At 30.8% G+C, this 18640-nt stretch overlaps 1 protein-coding gene across 1 annotated transcript; it reads right to left on the bottom strand.

The window, feature by feature from the left end:
- Positions 1-334: 334 nt before the first annotated feature.
- Positions 335-2762, bottom strand: LOC117904143 (elongation factor 2-like). The gene is made up of 3 exons (XM_034816656.1): positions 2680-2762; positions 663-986; positions 335-569 (listed from the first exon to the last, which is right to left on the bottom strand). Exons 1-3 carry the CDS (start codon positions 2760-2762, stop codon positions 335-337), a joined length of 642 nt encoding a protein of 213 aa, XP_034672547.1.
- Between the last annotated feature and the right edge of the window lie 15878 nt (positions 2763-18640).

The raw sequence follows: 18640 nt of genomic DNA on the forward strand, positions 1-18640 counted from the left end.
GAGGCTTCGGATGAGTTTTGGGCTGCCATGCATGCATAGAGTTTCATGGATATCTAGCCAAGGCGTGCTGCTGGAGGAATCTGCGCATGAATCAAGGCATTCATCTCACTGTGATGTTCATGATGCACCACGTTCATTCTTGCGTAAGTGAACCAAACACACCTGTTGGAAGTTCTCTAAGCCATCCCTCCGTCATCCTTGCTTAAACGAAAACATCAATTCCGCAAGGCAGAACTCCTTTGTTTGACTGGTTCTGGGCATGCTCTTGGCTATGGGCACGATTTAATCACCTCCTATAAGAACTGCATCTACGTGAAAGACCACATCACAGACTTCAAAGCAAATGTCTCTCGTGTTCTTCCTCAGCCAATACGCCCGCCTTTGTCAACCACCGTGACTCAGCAGCAACAGAATTCTTAATTTCATCAAAATGCCGAGCTCCCTTACACACATCAACCACCATGTTAGGGTCTGTGGTCCCAGTTCCAGAACACCAGATTTTCTTTGCAAGATTTTTGCCACAAATGAACTCCTCAGACAAGATCTCGGGTCGAGCTTTGAGTACCCACCTTGGATCAAGACAACTAGCATCAATAGTCCCTGTAATACCTTATTCCGAAGGTTGGGCTCTCACATAGAGACGGTCATGCTTGTTAGAGGACCTGCTCATCATGGCTCTGCAGGGCTTCTCAAAAACAGTCTCACGGGAAGACGCAACAAGGTCAGACCTAACAATTTCAGCATTACCCATGAATTTATCCCGTAGACCCTTCAAACAAATCTCCAGGTGGAGTTCACCTTTTCCAATAGCACAAAACACCATAGGGTCTGATTTAGCCAAACACTTCGAACCTTCAACTAGCTGAGGAAGGCCAGATGCAACTTTGCACTGAATGACAATATGAACACCAGGTGAGACGGAGAACTTCATTGCTCTGATGGGACGGACATCAGACCCCTTCACCACTCTTAAGTTGAAGATAATCCTGAAGGGTCAGTGCTTCGGCAAAATAGGTCCGAGGAGGCAAGAGAGCTTAGTAATGACACACGAGGAACACAAGTGGAGGGTTTGGCGATGAGTTTAAAGGGCACACAAGATGGGAAGATGAGGTTTAGACATGAATCAGGTGGGTAAGGGTAGCAAAACAGTTCAAACGAGACAACAACAACAATTAACATCTCCACATATAGCAAAATGAAGCAACAAAACTTCTCCAAGTTAAAGCCAATATTAAGAGGTATAATGAATGAAACGATCAGCAAGCATATGAAGAAACCAGCAATTGATGCTACTCAGATATAACTCCTGTTATTCCTAAACAAGCATAAAAGCGGAACCCGAACAACTCCAGGAGAAAGAGAAAACAGTAGTGGTAAAAATAAAGCAAAGGATACGTGGTGAGCTTACCTGGATGCTCCCTCGAGCAAAAATATTTGGATCTCACAAAACCTCCACCTCTGTTCAGCCTCCTCTCCGAGAAAAGAAACTCCTCCAAGATCAATGGAACCCTCCAGCTCCCTTCTCTGTGACTCTCCTCAAAAAATGGCTTCCTCTTCCTATCGTATATGCTTTTTTTTTCTCCTGTTTCTATCTTCCCTCGGAAGCCACTACCAGCTCCACTATTCCTCACATCAGCAGCATGGCCCTCTAATCACCAGCATGGCCCCTGCCATCTTGACCTGCTACACATCCCATCTCTCGTAGCTGCTTTCATGCCGAAAGGGAGGTCCCCCCGTCCTCACTAAATCCCACCCCGGGATGATCCTTGAAATGCCACCTTGCTTCAACTTATAATAACAGGCAATAATAATAAAAATCAAATCATTGAACCAACACACTTGGTTTAAAATAAGGGGTCTACACACACATTGTCATGAAATCTTTTTATTTTTTTATTTTTGCCCTTTCATTTTTTTCATATTTATTGATTTTAATTATTGATAGATATTTTAAATATAAAATAATAATTATAATAATATATAATAAAAATTTAATATAAAAATAAATACATAATGAACAAATTTAAATATTTAAAACATAAATATAAAATTTATCTTAATTTTATTTTTATATTAATTTTGAACTCAATTTTATCAATAAATTTTAAATCTAATTATATTTTATTTTAGTGACCAATTTGTACCTTTCTAAGTCTTAATTCTTATTATTTTGTTTTTTAATTTTATTTTACTTCTTTTTTTTTCTTTTTTTCCCTTATTTTCTTCCCATTCTCCACTTTCTCTCTCCTCTCTCCTTTACCTACGCTCTCCTCTCTCTCTCTCTTCTGATTTTTTTTCCCATTTCTTTTTCTCCCACTGCATCTCTTCTTCCATTTTTTCCTCCCTCACACTACCACACCACACCTCCACTTCCAGACTCCACTCACCGGAGACCCATACAGCCCATTTTCTTTCTTTTCTTTTTCTCTTCCATATTCTTCTCTCTTTCGTCCGCACACTCCACGACTCCACCCAACTTTCATACAGCCACCGGAGACCAAGACTCTTCCACCCCACCCGCGACCCCCCCTCCCTCCCCTCTTTTTTTGGTTCTTTCTTTTTCTTTTCATCTCTCTCTATTCGTCACGCCCCTTTCTCTCCATCCAAACACCCTGCCCTTCCTTCTCATTTTTTTCCTTTTTTTTCTTCTTTCATTTTTCTTCTCTCCTTTCACCTTACCCATTTTCTCTCTCCATCCGCCACCCTTCACTGCCGCTGTCGCCCACAGCCAGCCACTCCCAGTTAGCAATCCGACCATACATGGTTGTTCAAAAAATGAATTTATGATACGTCGACTACAAAATTTTATGAAAGAAAGTGAGAACGAAAAAACTTGAAAAAAACATTCAACTTGTTGTATTTTTGTAAATTGTTTGAGTACACATTTTATTTTCTATTACTATTTAATTTTATTTTTATTAATTTTTGTAAATATTTATTTGCATATATTTATTTGATTTCTCATGGAAGGGTTATTTGTGACGATCCCGTATCAAATAAGGGGAAATTTTTTTTATACTATATAAGTATGAACTCCTCTTAATTTTATAATCACATTTTAAAGTCGTGAGGATTTCTTTGAGTTTGAAACAAATAATATTTACACGATTGTGTGTTGATCATTATAAATAGTATCAAAGTTAATCCTTGATCTCCGTGTTGGAGGTTTGTTTGACCTCACAATCCCATAAAATATAATGATGACGTTGTTTACATAGAGGGTGTTTATGACATCCCACATCATATAGGAGCAAAAATTGCACTATATAAGTTTGAACTCTTTTTAATCTTGTAAATATGTTTTAAAATTGTGAAGACTTTTTTAAATCTAAAACGAACGATATTTACACAATGAAATTCATTTAGGTTCAAATAGGATAATATTTACATGTTATGATTATCCAATAAAATGAAGGTCTACCACAATATGGTATCGACTTTGATGTCTAATTTAAAGAGGCCACCACGAAAAATGCAGCATTGTTTATGCTGAGGCCTTCTTCTAGTGAAGATGTTCCAGCATAGAAGCTCCTCTACATAAAAATAAAAAAATAAAAAATAAATAAAAATGTTACTGAATTTCATATTTATTTTATCCGCAAATTTTACATATTTCGTAAACATGATTAAAGAGCATGCGTACATTATATAGGATGAAGTGGAAGGTGGAAACACTTTAAAGGAGACAGCCACATATCTCCTCCACATGAAATGTATCTGCTCCGAGTTTCAAACTTCCTTTTTCTCATTTCCCAGTAAGTGCCATAAATTCCAACTTACCACTGTGCCATAAAGTTCCGGTCCAACCGTCCATCTGACAGCCTCTGCCATCTTCCCACTCAGTGCCATAGAGTAACCCTTTTCCCTCTTGGAGTCATTTTCCGCTGACTCGGTGCCGTGCCTCTCTGGTCTTCCCACTTGGTGTCATAAAGTTCCGATTGAGTGAAATGGACACCGTTGCTGAGTTGGACCCCGTCTTTGAAGCATTGATTAACTCCTATAAACCGATCTAGTGATTTTTGAGCAAAACATTGGTGAGCCGAATTTTTCTTACCGTCCACCAACTATTTATATCACACAAGGGTCATGTTTGATATCCAATGAGAATAAATATTTTGTTTTCATTTTCATTTTTTCTTGAATAAAAATAGATTTGATATTTTAATTCTTGTGTTTGGATGTATTTAAGAATATAAAGTTGGAAAGATTATTTTAATGTTAAATTTTTATTTTTATTTTTTAAAAAACTCTCACACTATGCATAGTTTTGAAAAAAAAAAAAAAAGCAAACTTTGATTGTTTTTCTTGGAAAACAATTTAAAAAACGAAGTGAGAAGTTTAATCATTTTTAAAAATAATTTAAAATTCAAAAATATATATAATGACTATAAAAATTAATAGATATAATTAATGTTTTAAATTTTATAATAAAACTTATAATTTCTAAGAATAATTTAAAATTCAAAAACTGATTAATTAATTATAGATTAAATACAAAATTTAGAGATTAAATAAAAAAATTCTAGAATATGATGTCCTTAGTTGAATATTAAAAGTATGCATGTAAGACATAATTAGTTGATTCATTTATACCTTAAAATTTTAAAATTTGTTTGTTTCTTAAATTCATTTAAAATAGTATTAACAATCATTAATTTTACATTATTATTATTTATTTTTAACAAAAAAAAATCAATTATGTTTTAATAAGATATTAAAATCCATATTTTTATTATATTTATAAAAATATAATTTATGATTTTATTATAATATTAATATTCAAATTTTATTAAAAACTATTTATTTTTTAATTTATTTATAATTACAAAACTATTTTTTATTTTTAATAAGACTTGAATAAAAGTTAGTTAATATTATATAAATTGAATTTACAATTTTTATTTTTACAAAATCTAAATAAAATTATTTTTAAAAATAATTTATCCAAAAAAGTCTTTGATTTTTTAATTTTGGAAAAGTATTTTTAAAAATAAGTTATACTAGGGAATCAAAATACCTCCTACTAAAAATGAACCGAAATCCTACTTATAAATGGAATTTCATTTCCTTTGGAATTATTCTTGATTTCATTCTCGTATTTACTTAAAATCATCCAAAATGAGACTTGACAAGAAATTGAATGAAATCCTCATTCCCACTCCTCATTCTCGTGTATTAAAAATGGTCATAAAGTTTATATTGGCTATTGGTTATAATATAAGGAAAGAGACTGTGGATGGTGGAGGCATAAGCTATGACCTATAATTGATGAGCAAGTAACCACACTAACATAACTCCCTTGGTATATTAATGTTCTTTTCAAATTTTTATTATATAAAGTATTTAAATAAATATAAATATTTACGTCCATGTTTATCATTAAAAGAAATGATAAGTATGAAAATATTATAAATTAATTAATATAATATTTTTAAAAAATAAATAAATAATAAAATGCATAAATATGTAAATAAAATTAAATATTATAATTTTTTCATCTTAAATATATCTTCATATTTAAATATTATACATGTTCTATTTGCTAAAATTTAATATATTAATAAATTTATATTTATTTTTATCATTTAACTTGACATATCAAATATACAAAATGAAATATTATTAAAATTTTGATTTTAATTTTGTCATTCATATTTCAATCACCAATTTGACTATTGAACTGTGAATCAATAACTTTTACGATTTAATTTGACAAACTATAAACAATTAATGATTAAGAAATTGAGCTTAATGGAACAAGTTTAATATGCTTGAATGAAGATACACCAAGGCTATATTTGGCTATAAGAAAGTGATTTGCTAGTAGAAACTTTGATATAAATATGTTACCCTGAGAATACAAATATCAAATAATCCACACACAAGTATATACGATCTTTTAATTTGGGTGTTTATAAATAGAAGATAACATTCCACTGTATTATAAAAAAAATATTACATACCACTCTTTGTATTTACACCCTAAACAAAAAATCTTCTTATGTCATCAAGTATCCTATATTCCTTCTCACATCTCTATCTATTACATATATTCTTCATTAATCTATCTACATTTAATAACTTTTGTTTCTTATAAATATTGATAAAGATATTCTTAATAACTTTCTTAATCTTTCACTTTCAAATAGAAATTATTAAAAAAAGAAAAAAATATTAAGAAAAATAAATTTTGCATTTTTGGTTTTATTATAAATAATTAAAGATAATAAAAAATAATTAAAAAAACTATGTCTTAAATTTTAAATTATTTAATTTTTATATAAAATAGTTAAAATAAATTAAATGAATTTAAAATAATACATACAAATAATTTATTAACTTTAAATATTTTAATCTTTATTTTCTTTTTCTTTTTTTCTCTCGTTCTTACTTTTCCCACTATTTTATTTCCCTTGTTTTTTTCCTCATTTAAAAAAAAATAAAAAACTAAACATAACATAAGAGTTTTAAGAAAATAATATGCATATGATCTAGTAATATTAGACAATTAAAAAATGTACATTAACTTGACACGAAATAAAGTCTATATGACTGTTCATAAATATTGACTTAATTCCTACCGTTTATCACGAATAGGAAATTATTTAAATTTCTTCTTGTACTATATTCAAAATTCAAAAGAAAGAGGACAGTATAAAATATGACAAAATATAGGTACCCCATCTCAAATATTTCATGTTTATTTGTGAAAATTTAAAGAAAAGTTAAGCATTTTTTTTTTTATAGAAAAAGATTAATACCATATGAAGACTTGGGACTTTTGAATATTGGAATCAACTTAAGGTAAATTATAATATGGTATTTATCGGTGCACATAAGTTTAAATTGTTTTTCATACACCTAATCATCATCTCTTAATCTTAAAACGATCTTTTTCTTATCAAAGAAATAGATGAATTCTTGGTTTTGATTAAAACTTTGAGCTAAACCCTTTATAAACCTATTTTATATTAAAGATTTTAAGAAGGCTTACCCAAGTTGTTGGAGGTTAACTAGACTTTTTAAGCACTTAATAATGCAACTGATTGAAAGGGTTAAGAAATGGTTAAGTTGATTGAGCTCGACCAATTGAAAGACTTTTATTTTTTCTCTTTCTCTTCCATTAGTTGAGGCATAACATCAATAGTTGAGAGTTAGTAATTGCCTTAATAGGTGGGGCTCTAAGCCCCAATGGTTACTTATAGAGTATTAAAAATTCAATGGCTAATGAATTAGTTGAATTAGTTGCTCGATCGATTGAGACCTTTTTGTGACTTTTGAAGTTCTCAAGTTGGAAACCTCTAAATTGAAGTTTTTGAAAACATTTATGAATAAGAGAATAATTGCATTCAATTGAAAAACTTTTTTTTTTCTTATTTAAAGCTCATCTACTAGTGTATCAATTTTTTAATTACTTGCAAATCCTTTTTATGCACCTTCAAATCCATTCTAATCTCGTTGAAGTAAGTTGTGTACTTCAAAGGATTGTGAAGGTCTATTGGAATCTTAAAATTTTAGTGTAAAAAGTTTGAAAGTTTTGACCATAAAAACATTAAAGATGGTGGAACTTTTACTCGATTAGGAACTTAATTGAAAAGAGTGAATGTAATTGGTTTGTCGAATCATTATAAAAGAGTTTGCATTTCTCTTCTTTTAGTATCTCTTTATTATTATTTGTTTTGTTCCTCATTTCTTATTATTTTTTGTTTTCAGTTAATTGTTTTGAAAAAGTTATCACCCAATTCATCCCTTGATTGATTTCCTTAATCTAATTAGTTATTTTTCATCATTACTAAATGTAAAAATCCTAAACACTTGTCTTAATTTTTGTAAATTACAAAATATTTTAAATTTATATAGTTATTTAGTTTTAAGTGGTATTTAGATTATATTTTAAAAACTTAAAAACTCTTTTTTAAGGTTAATAAAAAAAATTATTCTACCCCAACAACTTTGCTAAAGAGTTATGATTTTATTTATTATAGAAATTCTACTTGACTTATCTAAAAATACATTTTATATTTAATAAAATTTATATGATCAAATATTATCCATTAATTTAAAAGTATGATTTTGACTCTATTTTCAATTTTTAAATAAAACAAAGAATAAAGATTTATCTCAAATAGGCTCTTAAAATAAGACTATAACTTCATTTCAATTTTCTAAATGACCTTCACTTCATTTTCAATTTTCAACAGACCGAGTTGGCCCACCCAAGGTGGGACGGGCAACAATTATTCAGCGAAGCCATCATCGAAAGATGCATGATCAGACATGAATAAATACATCTAAAATAATCGACTTATCCTGTCTGATTGATTGGGCCCATCCTGCACCGTGGAACTCCAGTTGTGAGGGAAGTAATGACGAGTGTGAATATGACGCAAGGTACGGACCGCCGACCACCAGGTGGACTACAGAGGGGGGCCAACCGCCGACCACGCATGCTCCTCTTCCTTATCCACATTTAACTTATTTAAATCTTATGCTGGGGCTTAACCAGTCGAGTTCGATTCTCTGCTTGTAATGCCACTTGTCCCCTGTTCAAGAGGTTGGTCATCTCATCTAAAAAATGCCAGTCTGCCTTTTGACGAATGACAAATATCGTACGCCAGGATGCATGGCGCGTGGAGCACCCACCTCATGACGAATGAACCGTAAGGAATTTGGATGCATGCAAAATGCCAAAATCTTTTTAAGGGGAAAAGTGGAAACAGCGGAGTGGAATATAAATGGAGGATTGAAGAATATCCCAACTCCTCATTTTCTACAAACAGTATGGCTAAACTCCATGATAAAATAATATCAAAACATCTTTTTGGGCTTTAGAATTATTAATGTCATTATATGACTATAACAATAGATGTTAAAAAGCATCATATAGAAGTTAAATTTATAAGTTTAAATTTTTAGAAAAATTAATAGTTCAATACTGTTTGATCCCTTTTTTCATAATTTATATTTTCTCATGTGTAGATATGAGATTTTATTTATTTTTTCATGAATATGAAATGCACGTAAATAAATATGTTAGGACATTAAGGAATATGATATGTATATTAAACTCAAATCTTATAAACTTAAATTGTTAAAAAAATTAGTAGATCAATAATTGAAAACGTATTAAGAATTACTTTTGAAATATCACTTTCTAAGGTTTTTTTTAAAAATCAATTTTGTTGATTTTTGCTTTTTTTTAAACAAAAAGTTAGTAGTAAGGGAGACTATAAAATTGTTTATGATACATGAAACTATTTTTAGTAATAAAAACACTAAAAATTAAAGCATTTTTTTTTTAATCAAAATCAATCCCAAATAAATTCAATTTGTATTTTACTGAGTTGATGAATATATAGGATTTTTAATTAAATGTAATATAAAATTCATGCAGTGAATTTCATTTAAAATTGTTAAATTAAACTAAAGCGTTTCATTTCCTTTAAGAATGATAGTTTAAAAGTCTAGGAGTACTCTATGGTAAAAGTGGTGCCATACAACCAAAAATTTATTATGTGGCAAAAAGACTTTATTTAATCTCGTTTCTTTATACCAAAATCTCTCTCTTACATTTTTATTTAAATGGTTTTGATTTTATTATATAAGTTAAAAATTGAAATTAAAAATTATGATTTAAATAATTTTTTTAAGAGTACAATTGACAATCATTTTAAAAAATGTTTATAGTATTTCTAATACTTTTAAAAAATTAAAACTAAATATTAAAAAGATTATAAATATTTTCTAGAATTATTATCCAACATATTCTAATTTTCATTTTGAAATTTCAGATAAATTTTTCTAGAAAATGCCATAAAAAATAAATTTAATGAAAATTTTCTTCATGCTCATTTCTCTTCCTACTCGCGTCCCCTTTCCAAATCCTTAGAAAAACAAAAATTGTTACATGAAAGTTTGATTCATATATCTTTTTTATCCTTGAAAGTCTAATTCTTTTGTAAAATCATAGTAAAATTAGAAAATTATGAAAGTTTTGGAATTCGTGTGGAAGGGAGTAAGTTATCATCAGCTGATCTTATGCAACAAAAGAAAAATCACACCATTAAATTACTTTTTCTGACAAAGATGACAGATGGTTGGGCTGGCGACTAGCATAAGAGAAGGTGATGAGGCTACTCCCAAGTTTCTTCCTTTCTCTCTTGCTTTCTCATAAATTTGTCCTCAAGAGTCACGTTTCCACGCTAGAAAGCTGAAGGCCCACCTGATATCGTAATGATATTCCACTGGTCCTATGTTGTTCATATTTGAGCAAAAAGACATGAAAAAAAGGCGAAGCAGCTTCAAAGGTATTTTAGGAATTTTATTATTTAAGGATTAGTATAAATACTTTTTTATGTAATCCTAATTTGATACATAGTGAAAATCATCTTTCATGTTCCCATCGACTTTGACAATTTGCCGAACTACATTAAATCTGCATGTTTCTCTTTCTCATTTTTCTATTTTTCGCCATTAATCGTTGCACGGATTCCAATAGATTCATAATTGTTGTATGTGATCTATAATTTTTTCTAAATCAAGTAGTCATCATAAATATGATATGATTATAATTGATTTCATTATGTTTCGACCGAATATTTATGGGTCCACAAATTAAAGCATTTTATTCAAAATAATTAGCTATGGTTTTGGTTGAAAAATCACAACCCAACAAATTATATTAAGATTATGTGAATATTTATGGGTCCATGACAATGATATAATTATTTGATGAATAGAAATAAGGCATGACATATTTTTGAACCACGCATATTAAGAACTCGTTGGAAAGTGATTTTTAAAATAACTATAAAACATTGTCAAATTCTTATAAAAATTATATTCATTCTTATAAATTAAGAGAATCACTTGAGGTGATTTGCGGATAATCAATTAATAGAATATTCTTACAAAAGCTATAAGTCCTTTTATATATATATATATAATACATTACTAATAATTCTATCCATACAAGACACCATCATGACCTTATTTTGGGTTCAAAAGCTACATGCACATATATAAACTATTAGTGGTTTATGATTTTAAGCCATTTGGATACCAAAACGAATAGGAATAAGAGGAAATAGAGTGCCCAGATGATGGATTTAAGGATGACAGAAAGCGGATAGGTAATGACGAGGAGGAAGCCATCGACCAGAAAGAAGATGGCTAAGTCGCTCAGCAGTTGGCGTAGAGTCGGAAACGCGAAACTGATACAATTGTCCACAATGGTACATAGGAGAGAAAGTGAAAATGCAGTGCAGGATAAGACAATTGTGGGAGATGAAGGATATCGAGTTTGGAAAGGTAACACCAAGGCTGATGCTATGCAACTTGTGACTATTATTTTAGGCCAATTCTGCTTTCTCTGAACCTCGGTTGGAATACCTGGTGACATTCTTATTCTAATATCATCACCATCCTCTGCAATTTCTGACTCTGGAGTAGCCGGTAATGGACTCGGCGGTGGTGGTGGTGATGGTGGTGGCGCCAACAGCTGCGATGATGGCAGTACTGGGGGCACCACATGAGATGGTAGGTTCCCAGAGGGTGATGATGGAGATGGTGTAAGCTGCAACATTTGTGTGATGCCTAAAATTCCTCAGAATGTGAGAGCTTATTATATGGTAGGACTAAAATATATGGCAGGTCAACCTAATTTCCTAGAAGTTTCGTTGCAAACTTTAGCAATTTTCTTATCGCAAGGCCGAGCTGAGATGCTTTTCAATATATGTTAATTCCATAGTATATATATAAATATAATTTTATTTTATTTTAACTGAATTATAATTTTTATCTAAATTATTATATAATTTTAATGTTACTTAAAAGCTCAGAGCGTGAGATAGGTTTTAATTTCTATTTTTAGACAAAGCAACTATCTTGTTGCACGTAAGATTAATTTAATTTATATGTGAAACTTATTTTAAAATGTTTATTAATAATGAGGATAATTTGATATTTTAAAAATTAATTGAATTAAAATAACTTAAATGTAAAACTAACGTTAAAACATCCTTAATAATTAAAGTTTTTATGCCTTGTTTTGAGCTTAATAAGTATTTAAAACTATTTTTTTCTCATAATTAAAGAATGTCATCACTTGAAAAAAATTGTTTTCCAATTTTTCTTAAAATGTAATAATAAAAATGAATCTTTTTAAAAAAATAGAGATAAAAAAACAAATTCAATTTCTCTAATTTTATTTCTCCACGTTAATTATAAAATTTTATTTCACTTAATCCCCACCTAAAAATAATCAAATATTTAAGTTAACTGAATGTCGATATTATACGGGAATTTACAATTGAAATAATGAAGGAAAATTTAAGATACCCAAAAAGATATTTATCAAATTTTTTATTTTGAGCTCATAAAATTTATGTTATGGGATGATAATATAAATAATGAATATAAAATATAAAAAAATAAAATAATAAAAGTAGATTTAGTACAAAAATCTAACGTAATAATGAAATATCGGCTTCCGTAAGCGAGCCCAACGATAGCATCTGAGAAAAAAAAACAAAACAAATGACACTGTTGTGGATGATGTAAATGATTAAATAAAAGCCTCTGCCATTAATTTGTCTAGTTGCGCTCTGGGTTGTGCTTTTGGCACATGGTGATGTTGGCTTTGTGAATTGAATCGACACATGCGTGTGATCGACGCAGTCAAGCGTTGAGATTGGCTAATATCAGATGCTCTTCCCAACAGTATATGATTAGAAGCCAAGAAAAACCAAGTCCACGGCCTGTTAACTTGCAATTCATATTTAATTTTACATAAAAAGTAATAAAAACTATTTAATTGAAAATGGCATAGAAAACTTTGAATTTATTTTTAAACTTTTTTTTTTTCTATTTTCTTACCTTCTTATTTTTGAGAAGGAATCAAACGCATCATCTAGAATTTCCATGTCTAAAGCCAAGATATTCCCACTTAGCACTCACCCTCTACTTTTCCTATCACCTCTCCCATGTGATGGTGTGTAAAAGTCATCGGCTAATAATTAAGGTTCGAAAATGACTAAAGTTTTGAACTCAAACTGTAGTTTAGGATATACATGTAGTTGGAGTACCAAAGTATATATAACTCAAAGAATAATTAGAAGTTGGAAAAAGAAAACCAAAAAGTGAGGGTATATTTCATATAAAACCACTTCGAACATCACCTCTATAATAAAAGCATGTGTGGCTCTAATCCTCAACTACCACTCAAAAAACAAAAAAACAAAAAAAAAACCTTGTATACCCGTATTTTTTTACGTATGTCCTCACTTGATAACAAGACTCATTTTTTAGTTAAAAGTTGATTTTTTTTTTTTAAAGTTAGAATCACCATTTATTTTTGTCTATTTTTTAAAAGAAAAAAAAAATCTTAAAATGACTCATTTTTTGAAAGAAAAACATATCTACAAAATAATAAGTCTAAATTCGAATGTCAGTTATTTATTGAATATGTACCATAAGGTAGAACTCCTTTAAGCCTTAATGGGACCTCTACTAAATAAGTGAAGAAAACTAAAACAATGAACTAATAGACCAATTGAGACCGAGATACAACAACAAGAATATATAACAAGGCAATGATGATGAAGAGCATGAGATAAAAAACACTCAAAGCATGATATGCATATTAAAGGAACAAATCAAGAAAAAGAGAAAGTGCACCTTAATAATGTCCAAAATAAGGTAACATGTTTACATATAAAGAGAATGTTAGTTCACAAGCAAAATAAGAGATATCATTTCAAAATAAGAGTCACTGATATATACAATATAAACACAAAATCAAGAGTTAAAGATAACTAAACTAGAACAAAATAAGCTAATATACACTAATCATACACAAGGATTAAAACTAGGTGATAGGTATGCAATCACAAAATAAATCTAAATAAAATATATAAAATAGAATTATACTATAGGGGAAGGCTTGTATAATATGCATAAGAGGTCTATAATACAAATCAAGAGTCAAAGAAGGTAAAAAAAAAATGTGATAAGAGGGACCGAATTAGCAAGTTTATACAAGATATCCATAAGTTGGATAACAAGCAGGTATTTACAAAATAAATCAAAATAACATTGTTAAAAATGAGATAAAATCCAAACAAAAATCTACGACATCTTCAAAGTGTCTAAAACACAACCCAAAAGCCTAAACAACCTAAACATATACCAATTATCCTAGATTTCACTAAACATCTTATTGCTTAGAAACAAGGCAAATTAGCAAGTCATGAAAAAACGGAGTTATTTGACAAAACCTAGAAGTAAGATAAAATGGAAACAAAAATTACACAACATATTCAAATTGTCTAAAACATATTAAATTTTTTTGAGACTTAGGCATACACCAATTATCCCAGATTTCATTAATCATCTTATTGCTTAGAAACAGGGCAAATCATATCAACAAGCATACAAAAATGAAATTATTTGATAAGTTTAGAAATAAGATAAAATCAAAACAAAAATTACACAACATATTTAAAGTGTCTTAAACATATTAAAATTTCTATGAGGCTCAAATATGCCCCAATTATCCCAAATTTCACTAAATATCTTATGGCTAAAAAACAAGGCAAATCATCAAATCATGCAAAAATAGAATTATTTGATAAGCTTACAGGTAAGATAAAATCGAAATAAAAATTAGACAAAATGTTTAAAGTGTCTAAAACACATTAAAATTTTCTATGAGGTGTAAACATGCACCAATTATCCCAAATTTCACTAAACATCATATTACTTAAAAACATGGTAGATCAACAAGTCATGCAAAAATAGAGTTATTTGACAGACTTAGAGGTAAGATAAAATTGAAAAAAAAAAAATTCACAACATATTCAAAGTGTTTAGAATACATTAAAATTTTCTATGAGGCTCAAACATATATTAATTATCCTAGATTTTAAAGAACAATTTACAACCCCAAGTTTAAGTCAACACAACAAACACGAACATATGAAATTAATTCTCGAGCTTGGAAAATGATTTTTGAATGAAACCAAATTCCAAAACCTTATTTTAAAAGTCTAAAATACAGGAAAAATATATATAAAAAAAAATTAAAACCCATGAGTCATGATTGATTTACAAACACATTTCAAAGGTAAAAAAATATGGCATAATCTAGACACTTGAAAACACTAATTTATTTAACAAGCTTGAAAAAGACTTTTTCAACAAAACAAAAAATCTTTGATACATTTAAGAAATCTAAAACATATTCTATGCTTCAAAAATATTTTAGGACAAATTAAAAAGTCCAAAGTTGCGAAAACATTTTGGGGGGTCAAAAACATGGTAGCAAGTGAGCAAAAAGTTAGAAATTAACGAATGTGGGCTTTGTCATGATCTCAAATTGATTTCTATGAACTAATAAAAAAAAAGGGGAGGGGGTGGGGGGAGAACCTTGGATATTGTCAAAGTCATATTTAGATCCAAAATACTCTTCAAAAGTGACTCAAAAGTCAATCTCAAAACTAAGTAAATGACAAACCATTAAGGACCATTAAGAATAGGAAAGTTAAAGAGGATCCTATCAGCGTACCATACAAACGACTGAAAAAAGAGATACAAAATATGATAATTTTTTTTTTTTTTTAAAGTTGCTATGAAAACAAAATAGAAGTCTACAAGCCCATTTCAATTTTTTGATGTATTTTGATAGATGATAAAGTAAAAGAGAAAAAGTAAATAAGAATCAAAAACAAATTTTCAAATAAATAACTCTTAAAAAATGTCAATTTTAAATTTAGAAACTACAACTCTTAGAATAATTTAAACATGTTCAAAATTTCTTATGAAAAAACCCAAAGCATGTTGATAATTCAAAACTGCTTAAAAATCAATAAATTCGTTGTTCCATTTTCAAATATAAAAACATTAAGAAAAAAAAAAAAAAAGAACATTTTTGTTTTCTTTATTAGAAATACATTTTTTTAAAAGAAGAAAAATTAAATATAGTGAAAATCATATTATTTAATTAAAAAAGAAAGTGTGTAAATGTTTATGCGTAAATTTCTTCTTGAGTTTATGAACAACTAGCTTTTAGATTACTCATTAATTACGCAAGACACACCATATTAATTGATTGATCCCATTAAAGCTTCTGGAAAAGAAAAAATAGAAAAAGATAAATAAATACAAAAGTCAAAACCTATCACGTTCTTGCAAATGGTAATTAATATCATCTCGCTCAGAGAAAAAAAAAATGGAAGCATTCAACATTATAATATCAAACCATATTTTCATCTTAAATTTGGTCATCCAACATGAGAACCACTTCTGAGATTCCACCATTTCCCCAAAATTTTGGCTGAAACATGAAAATAATCTGCCAGGGAATCGAAATCATGTCTGGGTGACCACAATTATGTTGGAAAAGTCAAATGGTTCTAGTCTCCTTTAGGAAAGTTGTTTTTTTTGTTATACTACTTTGTTGCTGTACGTGGCCTACTTTGGCCTAGTCTTTAGTAGTAAGTTTGAGTCTGTTGCAGTTTGTTATCAAGTCTCAGGTTTGTTAGTAGTGGAGCACTTTCTTAGGACTTAGTGGGTAGTGTATGCATGATCCTATTTTCATGCTGCAGCAGTTCCTATTTTCTTGGTCTTATCCTTTTGTGTATGAGCCTATTTAAAGGCTGTTTGGTTTATCAATAAAGTGTGAGCAGATTAGTAAATAGTCTCTGCTTTCCAGTTATTATTGTTGTCTTTCTCTTTTTCAATTTGTAACAGTGGTATCAGAGCCACCAAGTGAAAAGTGAGATAGAGAGTGGGTATAGCAGCAGCTCTGTATTTGTTTTCCGTTTTGCAGCAGCATAGGAGAACGATGGCTTCAGACACTTTTGTGCAGCCAGCCATTCCACGTTTTGATGGTCATTATGACCATTGGAGCATGCTCATGGAGAATTTTTTGAGGTCCAAAGACTACTGGCCAGTTGTGGTTTCTGGAGTAGCAGAACCAGCAGAAGGGGTGGTGCTGACAGATGTGCAGAAAATGGAGCTCGAAGCACTGAAGCTGAAAGATCTCAAGGCAAAGAATTATCTTTTCCAAGCTATTGATCGCTCAATCTTGGAAACCATTCTTTGCAAGGACACCGCCAAGCATATTTGGGATTCCATGAAGAAGAAATACCAAGGTACAGCAAGGGCTAAGAGGCAGCAGCTTCAAGCACTTCGCTCGGACTTCAAAATGCTTCGAATGAAGTCAGGAGAATCAGTTACAGACTATTTTTCAAGAACGATGGCAATCATTAACAAGATGAGGATCCATGGCGACAAGACAGAGGATGTTCTCATTGTTGAGAAGATTCTTCGATCCTTGACACCAAAATTTAATTTTGTTGTCTGTTCGATAGAAGAAGCTAATGATGTTGATTCATTGTCAATTGATGAATTACAAAGTTCTTTGTTGGTTCATGAGCAAAAAATAAACCAACAGGTGAAAGAGGAACAAGCATTGAAGGCCTTGTCCGAAACTCACTTTACACAAAGTAGAGTTGATAGAGGACGAGGTCGAGGCAGAGGTCGAGGTAGAGGAGGCAGGCACAACATTGATCGTGGCAACCAACATCACCATCAGCACCAAGAGAATCAATTTCAAGGAAGAGGAAGAGGACGTGGAGGCCATCAGTCAACATCTTATAGACCAAGGCCCGTAGACAAGTCCAACGTTGAATGCTACAAATGTCACGGGTATGGTCATTATCAATCTGAATGTCGAACTAATTTGAATATACAGAATGGAGAAAGAACTAACTTTGCAGAAAAAGAAGAAGAGGTGTCTCTTTTGATGGTGTGTCATGTGAAGGAAGAGACTCAACAAGATATGTGGTATTTAGACACTGGCTGCAGTAACCACATGTGTGGAGATAAGAAGTTGTTCTTTGAGATGGACGAATCTTTCCGCAACTCTGTGAAGTTCGGTGACAACTCCATGGTTGCTGTTATGGGAAAAGGAAAGGTAGCTTTCCAAACCAAAGGAAACACCACCCACACTATCTCTAATGTCTTTTTTGTGCCAGATTTAAAGACCAACTTGCTTAGTGTGGGTCAGCTGCAAGAAAAGGGTTACGAGATTTCTATCAAAGATGGAGTATGTCTTATTCAAGATGCAAAGTTAGGATTAATTGCTCAAGTTAACATGACGACGAATCGTATGTTCCCTCTTTATCTCCACAACACCACTCATTCATGTTTCTCGGCAAAGTTAAAGGATGCAGCCTGGCTATGGCATTTTCGCTATGGTCACCTAAACTTTGGTGGTTTGAAGACTCTACAGTAGAAGAATATGGTGATTGGTCTTCCTCAAATTACAGCTCCTTCTGCAGTCTGTGAAGAATGTGTTGTTAGCAAACAACACCGTAATCAATTCCCACAGGAGGGCAAAGGCTGCACTAGAGCTCGTTCATTCCGACATTTGCGGGCCCATAACTCCTTGCTCTAATGGAGGTAAGAGATATGTACTTACTTTCATTGATGATTTTAGTCGCAAAAGCTGGGTTTATTTTTTGCAAGAGAAGTCCGAAGCCTTTCTAGCCTTTAAAAGCTATAAAGCGCTAGTTGAGAAAGAAGTTGGCAGTCCCATAAAAATTCTTCGCACAGATCGCGGTGGAGAATATAACTC

The sequence above is a fragment of the Vitis riparia genome, chromosome 17 (genome assembly GCF_004353265.1).
Source record: "Vitis riparia cultivar Riparia Gloire de Montpellier isolate 1030 chromosome 17, EGFV_Vit.rip_1.0, whole genome shotgun sequence".
Classification (NCBI taxonomy): Eukaryota; Viridiplantae; Streptophyta; class Magnoliopsida; order Vitales; family Vitaceae; genus Vitis; species Vitis riparia.